At 45.7% G+C, this 13220-nt stretch overlaps 1 protein-coding gene across 2 annotated transcripts in view; it reads left to right on the top strand.

Moving 5' to 3' along the window:
- Positions 1 to 249: 249 nt before the first annotated feature.
- Positions 250 to 13220, top strand: part of Cog2 (component of oligomeric golgi complex 2) — a 33151-nt gene continuing 20180 nt past the window's right edge. Inside the window, exons 1-6 of one of the 2 annotated variants that reach the window (XM_005064671.4) lie at positions 250 to 446; positions 5361 to 5522; positions 7335 to 7400; positions 9210 to 9290; positions 10345 to 10448; positions 12843 to 12951. In XM_005064671.4, the coding sequence (XP_005064728.1) occupies positions 375 to 446; positions 5361 to 5522; positions 7335 to 7400; positions 9210 to 9290; positions 10345 to 10448; positions 12843 to 12951 (594 nt within the window). In that variant the 5' untranslated portion in view covers positions 250 to 374. Of the gene's footprint in view, positions 447 to 5360; positions 5523 to 7250; positions 7401 to 9209; positions 9291 to 10344; positions 10449 to 12842; positions 12952 to 13220 lie in introns of those variants that run through there. The other variant, XM_013121029.3, reaches the window with a different exon arrangement.

The following is a 13220-nucleotide window of genomic DNA, read 5'->3' as shown; positions in this document are numbered from 1 at the left end:
GAAATTCAGAGGGCAGGGGTCAGGGTGTGTAGGCAGCTCTGGGACTGACCTTAGAGGGAAAAAAACAGGACTGTTTTGGTCCTTGACATTTCTCTCTAAGAGCTGCGTCGGCGCGTGCGCGATGCTGCAGTGCCGCTCTACGCCACCGGAGGCAGCAGCGCCAGGGAGCAAGCGTCGGCCTCCGGAGAGCGTCTCCTACTGCCAACTGTGCGCAGCCGCCCGCGACGCTCGTCTATTGGCTGCCGCGCGTCACCGCCATACTGGCGGAAGCGGGGCCAGCGCGGTGCAGGGGCTGTGCTGCCGCGTCCCCTGCGGTGTCGCCTGCGTCCTCCCTGCTAGTGGAGTCTTGGAGCTGAGGGGCGGCGGTCGGCGTGATGGAGAGACGCAGGATGAACCTGCCCACCGGGCCGGACACGCTGTGCTTTGATAAGGACGAGTTCATGAAGGTGAGGGACACCCGGCAGGTCCGCCGTCGAGGAGGCCCTGCCCTGAGGCCCTGCGGTTCCCGGAGGCTCGGGCCGGTCGCAGGGTCGCGGGGAAGAAGGGGCGCGGGTGTCCAGACTGAACTTCACTCTGGCATTGAAGAGCTGGAGCCTGACAGCCTCGTCACCCTGCAGCCCAGCAGTGACCCTGCTTACAAATCCAAACGGAAAACACTTTGCTGATAGAATTTTCGCCTAGGAAAGGTGGTCAGGCTTTGAGCGGAACTGAAGGAGTTTGCTGTGTTAGTTGTATCCCCCGTTGTTGCCACTTAAAATAGTCCCCAGACATGTTTACATTCAATTCCTTTCTTGAGACAGGGTTTTGAATTGTAGCCCAGGCAGGTCTCGATCCTCTTGTCTCAAGCCCCTCCAAGGGTCGAGAGTCTACAGGTTGTGCCCGTTAAGGTTGAGATTTGAGGGATCACTTCGAAGCTGCTTTCAAGGCTAGGAAGTTAGAAATTTTGTCTCTTTTGGCACCTAAAATAGTGAGCAAATGAGTGTAAATCTTACAGGATAGTGTGCGTGTGCCCCTCCTTTTACGTGGTAGTTTTTCCCTCTGACTTAATTGGCCTAGCTCTGTTTTGGTATTTGCTTTCAGTTTGCATGATCAAAGCTGTGGGTTTTTGGGTTTAATTTATATGTGTCTTTACTATGCCCTCATACTTTTTCATATGTGAGAGGCGTGTCTGGAGCCAGGGATGAAGCACTCTTTATGTAGCGACATTGCTAAGCCACTGCAGCAAGTGTAATTTGAAGATTTATTATTTTATGTGTATGTGTGTTTGCCTTCCTGAGTTTATGTGCACAGTGTTTGCAGAAGTCCTCAGAGGCCAGAAGACTGTTGGAGCTACAGGTTCTGGTGAGCTGCCATCTGGGTGCTGGGTGCTGGGAGCCAAACTCTGGTCCTGTTCCAGAGCAGTAAGCCTAGTAAATGAGTTCAAATAGGATGCTTGAAAGAATGATTCAGAGAGCGGTGTTCCATGCCATGACTGAAAGCTACCGTGCAAAGAGGACAGGAGAGCAAAAGGTACGCAGTGGGGATAGGTGTCTGGAAGAAGGAACTCACCCGGGATCATGGCTATTCTGTCCTTGGGTGGGAAAGCAGCAGGGTGTTCACTTCTTAACTCGGGCCTCCCGCATGCCTCGGGCCAGGGGCCTTTCTGCCTCATTACCTACGGTGTCCTCCTCACACTGACATGATGCTCTGTTAAATGCAGCATCAGAAAGTAGATGGCACTAAATGCAAGGAGTGAAACAGTGTGGGGCACACTGGGGGAGTGACTGGCTGGGCTGCTGTCGCTTCCCTGCTGTTTTCACACTGTCAGACCTGTGAGTGTGCCAAGCCATGTGTAGTTCTGTTAATGTGACCGTTCAGTTGTAGAAAGAACAGCCATTCTGTGTGCAATGTTGGTTTTTCTAGGTGGAGCCAGAAGTTAAGGTCCTTCGTTATTTGTGTTTCCTTTAAAGAAACATTTTATGAGTTGGTTTGGAGGCAGAAAGGGCGGGAGGAGTGCCTGCTACCCAGATTATATATTTGTATCTTATCCAACATATTTTGCAGAGGCCTAGATTCTTTTTTTACAAGGTTAGGATTTCAGATACACATTAGGAGAGTTGAGACTACATGAATTACAGTCATTTGTTTGAAAACTGTTATTAGATTGCCATGGTGACAACTTGCTAACGCAATGATAGCAATTGTCTACTTACCCATTGGCATTCATTGACCACCTACCATGTGCCAACTGCAAGTCTAGACTTGAAGAGACAAGGATGGAAAGGTGTGTTTGGTTGTTGAGCATGGTAAGAGGAAGAATGTACGGGTTCAGAAACTGTACTCGGTCAGTGGTGGCTTTCAGACTTACCTGGCGTCCTTTTTTCCCCCACCTGGATCTGTCCATCTGTCGTCTGTCTGTCTGTGTATCTATGTATCTGTCTGTCCATCCATCCATTTATTTTACATCCCAGCCACCTTTCCCACCCTCCTCTCCTCTCAGTCCCTCCCCCCACCTCCCTTCTACCTCCCTCATGCCATCCATTCCTCCTCCATTTCTATTCAGGAAAGGGCAGGCCTCCCATGAATACTGACAAAACCTGGCATATCAAGGTACAGACAGACTAAGCGACTTGATAGTAAGGCTGGTCAAGGCAACTCAGCATGAAGAATAGGGTCCCAGAAGGCAGTAAAAGAATCAGAGCAGCCCCTGCACCCACTGTTAGGAGACCCACGAGAAGACCAAGCTACACAACTGTAACAAATATGCTGAGAACCTAGGTCATAGGTCAATCCCATGCAGGCTCCCAGGTTGTTGGATAAGTCTCTGTGAGCTCCTGTGAGCCCAGGTGAATTAATTCTGCGGGTGTTTTCTTGTCCTTGTCCTCTACCCCATAATCCTTCCTCCCTCTCTTTAGCAGGAATCCCTGAGCTAGGCCTAATGTTTGACTATGGGTCTCTGCATCTGTTTCCACCAGTTGTTGTATGAAGTCTCTCTGATGACTATTGTTATCTGGTGTCTTAATTAGAGTTTCTGTTGCTGTGAAGAGACACTATGACCACAGCAACTCTTATAAAGGAAAACCTTTCATTAGGAATGGCTTATAGTTATCATGGCGGAACATGGCATGCAAGCTGACACGAGGCTGGAGAAGCTGCTAAGAGTCCTACATCTTGACCCTCTGGCAGCAAAAGGAGTCTGAGCACTAGGTGTAGCTTGAGCACATGTAACTTCAAAGCCTGCCTCCACAGTGACACACCTATCCCAACAAGGCCATACCCCCTAATAGTGCCACTCCCTGTGGGTCTATAGGGTCCATTTTCATTCAGACCGCCACGCCTGGTTCTACTTTTCTACTCATTTCTCTACCTCAGTTAGTTCCAGTCACACATAGTTTTTGGCCGGAGAGTTGTCATTGGTGCCCTACTGTATTGGTTTTCTCATTTCTATGACCAAATACCTGACCAAAAGCAGCTTAAGGAAGGGTCTGTTTCGGCTTACAGTTTGAGGAGATCCAGTTAGTCCATTAAGGCAGAGAAAAGTGGTGGCAGAACGTAAGGCAGCTGGGTGGTCACTTTGCACCTGCAGTTAGGAGGCAGAGAGTGATGAACACCAGTGCTCAGTTTGTCAAGAAAACCCCTCGCAGACATGTCCAGAGATTTGTCTCCTAAGTGGCTCTTCATCCTGTCAACTTGACTGTCTCAACCATTGTATCTCTCACTCTCAACATCACAGCAAGTTGTCATTGGTCCCATCACCCCCTGCACAGCTCTAGCATAGTCAGCTAGACCCTTCTTTTTGCTTGACCATGCAGACCAGATAATCTCTTCCTTTGCTTTTTTTCTTTTTGAACAATGATTAGCTGTCTAGCCCAAGCTGGCCTTGAACTCTTGGTTCTATTGCTTTAGTAATCCAAGTTACTATTGATTCTTAGTCTTCTGGCTAAGATCTAGGATAAAACCAAATTTCTTAGAATACCTTTGTTTCTACATCCGGTAGCTTTGCTGTGACAACAAGCAACCCTGAAGAAGTCACTTAGTATAAGATAGTTCACTTGTCATAGTGTCTTGCCCAAGGTCATATACCTGCTTATACCAATGCTGGGGTTGTGGCCATGCTCCCCCAACCATCCAGGCTGATTGTGGCTGCAGATGGAGAAGCAGATGGCTTTTCCATAGGTGGCAATGATGCTTTGGTTTGGGAGGAAGCCTTTTTGTCTATATGATCATAGCAGGTATTTGGTTGGTTGACTTAAGTTTTAACTGGTACCTGAAGAAATGGCGTATACAGACCTTTATATTTTGTTTTAAGATAGCTATGTATTATTCATTTGTTCTTCACTGGTATGACTCTGAAATTAATCTTCTGGTTCTATTCAGTCTGGTCTCTTTTATATTCACTTTGTTTCTCTTGGTGGAATGAGAACCTGTGGGCATTCGCAAGGGATCTGCTGTAGAGTCTTCTGGGTTTGTGACTTTCTCACCTCATGCCCTGCTGGGTTTATGTCACCCAGATGCGATTCAGTAAGTTTTGGCTTTGTAAATTGCCTGTTTCCAGTCTTTCCTCAGTCTTTTTTTTCAGTCATATTGTTTTGATTTATACAGTTTTTAATGGAATTATGTGACTTTAATAATGTGTTTTGGGGCCTTAACAAGTTTGGGAACCATTACACCTGAATCTTGGTGATGAGGCAGCTCCGCTAATAGGAAGCTCATTAGCAGTTAGTGTGGATACTAACCTGCCAGCTGTGAGTGCGCCAGCTTACCACGAGCTGCTGATGCTATGAGGAGAGGCTAAGAGCATGGCTAGCCTGAGGGACCACAGTAGGCAGTGCTGGCCTCCATACCTGGTGCATGGAAGCCCATGGTGTGGACATGCCATTGCCCACTCAAGTGTGTCATGAAATACACTGGAGGGGTGGTGTTGTCTGGAGAGAAACAGGTGCATTGTGCAGGTGCACGTGTGTATAAAAAAAGGTCTAGAACATATGAAGCACAACGTTAAATAGTGTCAAATAGATCAGTGGTGTATATCTTATAAAGCATGAAGATTTTCTTTTTTCTTTCTTTGCTGTTTTTCATAGTCTATTGAAAATTTGACACTGACCATTTAATATTTAGGAGGTTAAGAGAGGAAAGCTGCTTCTGCTTTTAGAAGAGCCTTTACTGAATTGTATCATTTTTGAAACTTAAATTCCTTGTAGACTAAGACTACAAGGAGACTGCCCTTAGCCCTTCTGGACACCTTCGTGAGTGGACAGGTACCTCTGTCACAGCATGTGACCAGAAAGGGCTCTGGACCGACCAGCCTTATGAGTGGTAGGACGGCTCTTTCCTCCTCCTGTCTTCATGTACCAGTAACTTGGCTTTCCTGCTCTTTCCAGGAGGATTTCGACGTGGATCATTTTGTGTCTGACTGCAGGAAGCGGGTGCAGCTGGAAGAGTTGAGAGATGACCTGGAGTTGTATTACAAGCTGCTTAAAACAGCCATGGTGGAGCTCATCAACAAGGACTATGCGGACTTTGTCAACCTCTCAACAAACCTGGTGAGCTTCCCTCCATAGTCCCTACCACTGGTGTGATACATAGATCCTCTTTTGTGTGGGTTGGTTCTTAAAAGTACAGTATTTTAGTGGCTGGAGAGATGGCTCAGAGGTAAAGAGCACCGGCTGCTTTTCCAGCAGACCTACGTTCAACTCCCAGCACCCAAATGGCAGCTCATAACTGCCTGTAATTCCAGTTTCAGGGGACCCAACAACTTCCCATAGATATACATGCAGGCAAAACATGAATGCACATGAAATAAAAATAAATCATTTTTTAAAAAGTACAGTATTTTAGAAATCAAATAGTTTCAGGGTTCAGACGCTTATTAATGTTAGTCACAGAAGACCTAAACTTGAATGGTGTTTTTTATTTTAGTTCTTGCTCACATAAATCTGTTGTGACCTTATTATTCTCTTTGTATTTTTGGTTTTCCTGAGATGGTCTTTTATTTTTGTTGTTTTTGAGACAGAGTCCCTCTCTATAGCTGTGGCTGTACTGGCACTCTATATGTAGATTATGCTGGCCTGAAACTCAGAGATCCTTCTGCCTCTACCTCTCAAGGGCTGGATTAAAGTGTGTGCTACCATGCCTGACTTTTAAAACAGGGCTTTAATCTGTCATCCTGGCTGTCCTGGAACTGTGCAGCCTAGGCTGGCCACAAACTTGCAGCAGTCCTCTGTCTCTGGGGTGCTGGATTATAGGTGTGTATCGTGTCCAATGTGGATGGATTATTCTTTTTTTATAGAATTTTATTTGATATGTAATTTTAAAAAAAGATTTACTTATTTATTATGTATTCTGCCTCCATTCTTGCCTGCATGCCAGAAGAGGGCACCAGATCTCATTCTCATTATAGATGGCTGTGAGCCACCATGTGATAGCTGGGGATTGAACTCAGGACCTTTGGAAGAGCAGTCAGTGCTCTTAACCTCTTAACCATCTCTCCAGCCCCTTGATTATTCTTGAGTAGATACAGGATATTAGCTGTGATTATAGTGAAGGGAGGGGCAGCAAGGAGCCATTTTTGTTGGGTGCTGACAGGTTCACAGGAAGTTCCACTGATTAGGCTAGTCTGCCAGATCACATGACAGCCACTCTTGGCATGACAGGCATGCATATGCTAGCAAGAAGCAGGATCAGCACTGATTTTCAGGAGGCCAGCTATTTACCAGAGCAGCAAAGCAATGCTCAGTTTTAAGACTCTGAAACAGTTCTTTTTGTTTGTTTTTTAAAATCTTGTTCATATTTTATTTTGCTTTTAAATGTTTGCCTAAAGGAATATAGAAAGTACAACCTTTGGGACTTTTAAGAAACATGAAAATGAATGAACTGTGTTTGTGTTGTGAATGTGTTATAGTTACTAAGATGACTGTTCCAGTAGAATTAGAAATTTAGAAAGTTTTATTTCCATTGTGTTTAATTTGACTTTCCCCCAAGAGTTACAGAGTTTAGGTGAGATGTCCTTCATCAGACTCTGGCACCAGCCAGTTAAAAATCATCACTTTCAGATAACAGTCACTTCTGATTAAAATCTTTTGTCATTAAACTTACACTGGGGGCCAGGGCTTCAGTGGTGAGCACTTACATTCAGTTCACCATAGTATCGCAAAAAAACCCCCAAATCATCCAAAGATAAGTTGTATGTAAGGAGGCTTTTATGTATTCTGACTTCCTTATTCTCATGGTCTACATGTCTAGCCACAATCGTTTCTGTACTCTGCCAACAGTGATCATGGATACTTCGATCGTTACACAGATCGTTACACTGGATTAGGACTGATGATTTTGAGCTGTCATGATTTTGCCTCTAGGTCGGCATGGACAGAGCCCTCAACCAGCTTTCTGTGCCTTTGGGACAATTACGAGAAGAGGTTCTGGTAAGTTCCCCCACTTAGTAAATAGTTTAGCATAAAGCATGATATGTCTGTCTGCTTAGGGATCCAAGAATTCTAGTCTGTCGATTTGTTGTTTTGGAATGGTCAGTAGTTAGAGTTGCAGATAAATTATTCTCTGTTTTTAGCATGGGATATTGCCGTCTACAACATGACTGGTGTAAAGCCATCTTCAAGTAGATGGCTTTAAAGTGACTGGAGGAGGGGAAGGTGGAGACTCAATCTGTCAGTGACCATTCACTGATCAGAGCTGGCTTATATCCTAAGCATTTGCTGTTTTATGAGTATTTTCCCAGGTGATAAATGATGTGTGGTTAGGTTCCTGCTGTTAGTATTCAGGGATCTGTACTGTCCTGTCCTTGGGGTTCTGACAGGATACACCCTCAGCTGCAGCTACTAAGAGCATCACCTGTGCATAGTCACTATGTTCCCTTTTAAAAGGGCCCTGCCCACCTCCCTCCCCTCTCCCTCCCTCCCTCCCTCTCTCTCTCTCTCTCTCTCTCTCTCTCTCTCTCTCTCTCTCTCTCTCTCTCTCTCTCTCTCTCTCCTCTCTTCCCCTCTGTCCCCCTCTGTCTCCCTCTTTCCTCTCTCCTCTCTCCTGCTGCTCCTTTCTCCAGAGGCTGGTCTCTCCCCACCCCTTTCCCCTTTTTATGATCCCTTTCCCTAATAAAAAAAAACCCCTCTGCTTGAACCCTCTCTCATGGCGTCTTTCTCTTGAGCACCGCTTCTCTTAAACTGCAACATCTACCCTGCCCACAGAGCTCCTTTAACCCTGAAGCAACTAAAGGATGATACCAGTTTAATGGAATATTCTCACACAAGAGTTGTAATGTTTCTCTGACGTACTGTGCAAGGGGATGGACTTCTGGGTGAACATTGCAGGGGAGTTTGGTATCATGTCAGTAGGTCACTGTGCCACCTGGTCTTTGCCTCCTGGTCCACCCCACAGGTGTCTCAGGTCCCCTGACTGCCAGGCCCTTTGGTACTGTGGAGCTTGGTTTCCTGTCCCAAGGTGACCTGTGTGTATCACATTAGCTTGAAAAACCTTAGACAAGTGGCAGGTGGACTTGGTTACATGTACAGTGTTGAGGAAATGGTGTCAGTGTCAGGTGTCCTCCAGGAAGGAGGCCTGTGGCAGGTGTTAACCTCCATAGCTAGGCTTTGAACTCACAAGCAGTGTGGATGCTGATGTCTTGGTTGACCTAATTCAGTAGCTTCTGGATATGTTTTGTGTTTCTCTCTGTTCTTCTAGTCTCTTGCTTCTGGCTTCTTGGTTCCTGAATTTTCCCATTCTTAAGATGCTTTATTCATATTTCTTGTATAGATTCTAGCCTACCCAAGAAGCCAACACCACCTCCAGTTTATCCTTCTCTTGAAAGGAAAGTGTGCAGATACCAGGATGTGCCTTGCACACCCTGCACGGGGCTGTCCTCATTCCTTTGGCCTTCTAAAACTTCCCTGTGCTTGCCTGCAGATTTTCAGGGTCTGCTCCATGTCTTAAATCCCAGATGCTGACATACACAGGCTTTGATTGTCCTTTCTCCACTCCAGCTGTCTGTGATGTCTCCTGTATGCTACCTTTTTTGTCACTAGTCTACCATGACCTTGGCTTTGTATGTCACTGTGCCTCCATTTCCTGGGTGCCTCACTGTTATTCTGTCTCATGCTTTGTAATCTTTGTTGATGTCTGAATATTGGCCTGGGTATACTAAGTCTTATGAGATAGAATTGAATGTGTCAGTTTTATAATGTTACACTTCATTTTTGCAAAACATTTTCTTTATTATTTTCAAGAGTCTTAGGTCATCTGTCAGTGAAGGAATTCTGGCAGTAGATGAACGAATGTCTAAGCAAGAAGACATTAGGAAGAAAAAGGTATGCTGTGGTGTCTATACCTCAACCTTGGTTCGGTCTAGTGCCTACTGTGGGGCATGTGGTTTCTTTCAGGGTACTCTACAAGAAGAGCATGATGGCATCACCTTGTCTGTGCAGCCATTAAGGGCAGAACCTAGGTGTTCTTTTTTTTAATTTTTATTATTTATTTTTAAATTTAAATTAGAAACAAGGTTGCTTCACAAGTCAGTTCCAGGTCCCTCTCCATTTCCCTCCCCTCCTCTTGTGCCCTCTCCCCAATCCCCCCAATATCCCCTCATTTCCCTAGGGAGGGTGAGGCCCTCCATGGGGGTGTCCATAGTCTGTCATTTCATCCAGGGCAGGGCCTAGACCCTCCCCCTACCTAGGTGTTCTTATGCCTGGTCTGTGAATAAGGTGAGAGGAGTAGCAATAATGTTTTAAAGTGATGTGTTACATGCTACAAACACCCCTCCCAGCCTCTCCTTTCATGTTCATCACTTACTGACTTATTGAAGGAAGACATAATTGAAGACGTGCCTGAGTGATCACTAGACTAAATAAGTTAAATACTGGCACCCCACAGTGAAGCTTAGCAAGCATGCCATTTGTCCCTAGCACCGAGGGTGTTCTTGTGCACTTTGAGAGACAGAAGCTCAGTTTCTGCCAGCAGCTCAGTATTCTGGGGAGCCTGGGTGTCATCTCATTGTACCACGTGTCTCCCTTTGTCCTTCTGTGAACTTTTGTAATAAGTGTCTGTAATGAACTGATTCTTGGGTGTGTAGGTGTGCTGTGCTCATGCAGTAGAAGAAGATGAGTATATTAGAAACAAAAAACATGAAAACGTATCCTAAGAAAAGTATAAGGGCTGGCAAGATAGCTTGCCATCTTATTTTGTGTTATTTAATATAATCTTATAATAGATTTTTGAAATTTCACTGCAGAAAAGTAAAAAAGGAGTTTATATTCTTGGGAATTCAGGATTATGTAAGAATATTTAAAATGTATAATGTTGATCTTTGCCTCTCAACACCCTGATAAACTGATTTTTTGTTTTTATTTGGTATCCTTTTTATAGATGAGTGTTTTGAGACTTATACAAGTTATTCGATCAGTTGAGAAAATTGAAAAAATCTTAAACTCTCAAAATTCTACAGATGCATCTTCACTAGAAGCAAGCAGGTGAGTATTTTCACTAAGTACTTCACGTCCAGGCTAAACCTTTTTAGAGTGAGACTTATTTCTGGAAAACAAAGAATATCTGAGTCTGATTTACTGTTTTAAAAGTGACTCAGCCAGCTGTGGTGGCACCTGCCTATAATCCCAGCATTTGGTGGATGGATGCTGAGGGGCCAGTGGTATTGGCTTGGCTTTGCCTGCACCACGCTGTGATAGTCCTTCCTGATCTGTCCTCAGTCAGCACCTGATGCCTACCCCAAGCTTCCTTCCTGGACACCTGTTCTGCTGCCCTTCCTCTCATTTCTGCTCAATCCAGGGTGTAGTCTGAGAACTCTGTTGTTAATACATACCCTGGGAGTCCTCATGTAACCTTACCAGGGACACTGAACTGTCAGCGGCATATGAGCTTTTCCAAAGCCCCTCCAGCCATTCTTCAGACATGTGCACTATCGAGTGAAAAATTGACTCTTGTGTTCTTCCCCACTTTCTCCAAGGCCGGAGAGCTCCACTCTCCTTTATCTGAGGAAATGAGTGCTTGTGCTCTTTCTCCTGCTGGCTAGGGTGAAACTGCTCTCTTTTCCCTTTCCTTCCCTTTCTTGTCTCTAGAACCCACCCCTCCTCCACTCTAGTGCCAGCTTGGAATCTTGGTGGAGCAGTTCTCAGTGTTTGCTTATCTCCCCATTGTGCACTAGGGTGTGTCATGGCTGTATCTGCTTCCTCTCTTTCTCCTCTGCCGGATTTAGACCTGGCCTCCCACCCTTTCAGTGCACGCCTCTGCCATACGATCCTTCAGGTTCTCTTGTGCTTAGTCATTGTGGGAATTCAAATCCCCAAGCCTCCCTTCATCACTTGTGCATTCTCCAGAGCTGTGGCTCCCTGACTGCAGCAGGACCCAGGCTTGAGCCCAGTGTCCAGACCCCGTCGTCTTACTGAGGGCGTCTCTTGCATTGCCACCTCCCTTTGAGTTCACTTAGCGTGTTTCCACATTCACTCAAAACATGCACCAGGTGTGGAAGGTGGGGTAGCACTGTACTAGATGCACGTAGAAGTTAAAAGGGTGGGGAGGCTTGTCATTTCATTTGCTCTGCCGTCTGCATACTGTTGATGTCTTCTGCTCTTGCAAGTTTCCTACAATTCTGCATCAGTACACACAGAAGTTACCATAGTAAGCCTCCCCTGATCTCCACCTCCCTTCTGCCATTGGGTTTGCAGACATCCACCATGAACAGAAGCTATTGGTTGGCTTGAGTCCTTTTCCTGTCAGACTGTAAGGTGCCCGGCATCAGGGGCCAGTCCTTACTACCAGTGTCAGTTGCTGGTAGACTCCCAACAAAGGTGCCAGGCAGTGCCCTAGGGAAGAGTGGGCTTCTAGCTGCCCTGGTGATGAGCTACACCTGTGACATTCATTGTGCCTGCTTTACTCTGGATCACCTCTGGGAGCTTTGCTTAGCTCAGATCAGTATTTGTCACTGTAGCAAAGGGGAAGCAAGGGCAAATTAGTGAGTAGTCAGGCTGAGGGGTGTTTAGACACTACACATAAACAACCCTAAACTCCAGCAGAAGAGCTGCAGACACTAAAGACAGGAGCATCTGCTGGGCAGCCTTTCGCCTCCACTCTGAACTAGTTTTGATTTGACAGTGCAGCGCCAGGCAGTCCAATGTCCTCACTGTGATGTTTCCCACATTTTTACCAGCTCACATTTCTCCATCAAATAATACATTTCTCCCTTGCTGGTCATTCTTGTCCTTGAGTGGTAGTGGTACTTTACAGCGTGTTTTAGGGGATAGGCACTTGCATTGTATTCTGTGGCAGCCACACACCGAATGCCTTCTCTCTAGGATCGACAGCACATAAAGGGTGCTGAATCAGCTATTGGTCACATAACGTTAAGCTATTATTTAAGTGGGAAGATACTTAAGAAATTTTATTTATTGCTACTATTAAAGTGACAAAAGTATTTGGTGTTTCAGAAGTATCAGAGGTATTTCAGAAGAAGATGGATGAGCAAGTGTTCAGGGCTTACAGTAGGAGAGAGACATACAGTCCAAGCAGGGACAGTGAGGGCAGTTGGGAGCGGGCTTAGAGAAGGTGGTCTGCACATAGCACCCTGTGAACCTCTGGTCCTGTGGCTTGCAGCCTAGCAGCAACAGTTACATGCACTTTACCAATAGCCCACTGAGGCTGGAATGGTCTGGGTATGCCATTTGGAGGAGACAGACGGATGGCACAAAGGTTGATTTTGCCCTTGTAGCAAGGTTGCTGCTGTCTCAAAGTCAAGCACCACTGTCTGAAAGCTGAGTACTCCGATTTAGACCCATATGGCCAGTCAGGTGCTATATTATTCCCTGGAAAAGCAACAGCTTTACAGTGAAATTCTCCCTTGTTGTCTCCCCCAGCCCACTCTTGACTGGACAGGTTTTGGAGAGAATTGCCACAGAATTTAACCAGCTTCAGTTTCATGCTGTGCAAAGCAAGGGCATGCCCCTTTTGGACAAAGTGAGACCCGTAAGTATGAGTTGGGCTTGGGCTCTGGTTTACAGAGAATCTTATTCAGTGGTTAGCAGCATGCCTGGCACTGATTGTGAGTTACAGGATGTTGACACTAGGCTTGGGTTTTGATTTGGGGCTCCTATTTTCCAAGTGTCATTGACTGCAGATTCTGTGGACTTAACTCACCTTCTCTAAGTTGTAAGAGTCACATTCTGAATCTGACACCATGTGGCACAGATAACATTGAATTTTCTCAAATCCCCAGACTGAGATTTTTTTTTTTA

Source organism: Mesocricetus auratus, unplaced genomic scaffold, assembly GCF_017639785.1.
Source record: "Mesocricetus auratus isolate SY011 unplaced genomic scaffold, BCM_Maur_2.0 Super-Scaffold_100013, whole genome shotgun sequence".
Lineage (NCBI taxonomy): Eukaryota > Metazoa > Chordata > Mammalia > Rodentia > Cricetidae > Mesocricetus > Mesocricetus auratus.
The sequence above is the reverse complement of the archived record's forward strand: the minus strand, read 5'-3'. Positions and strand labels throughout refer to the sequence as shown.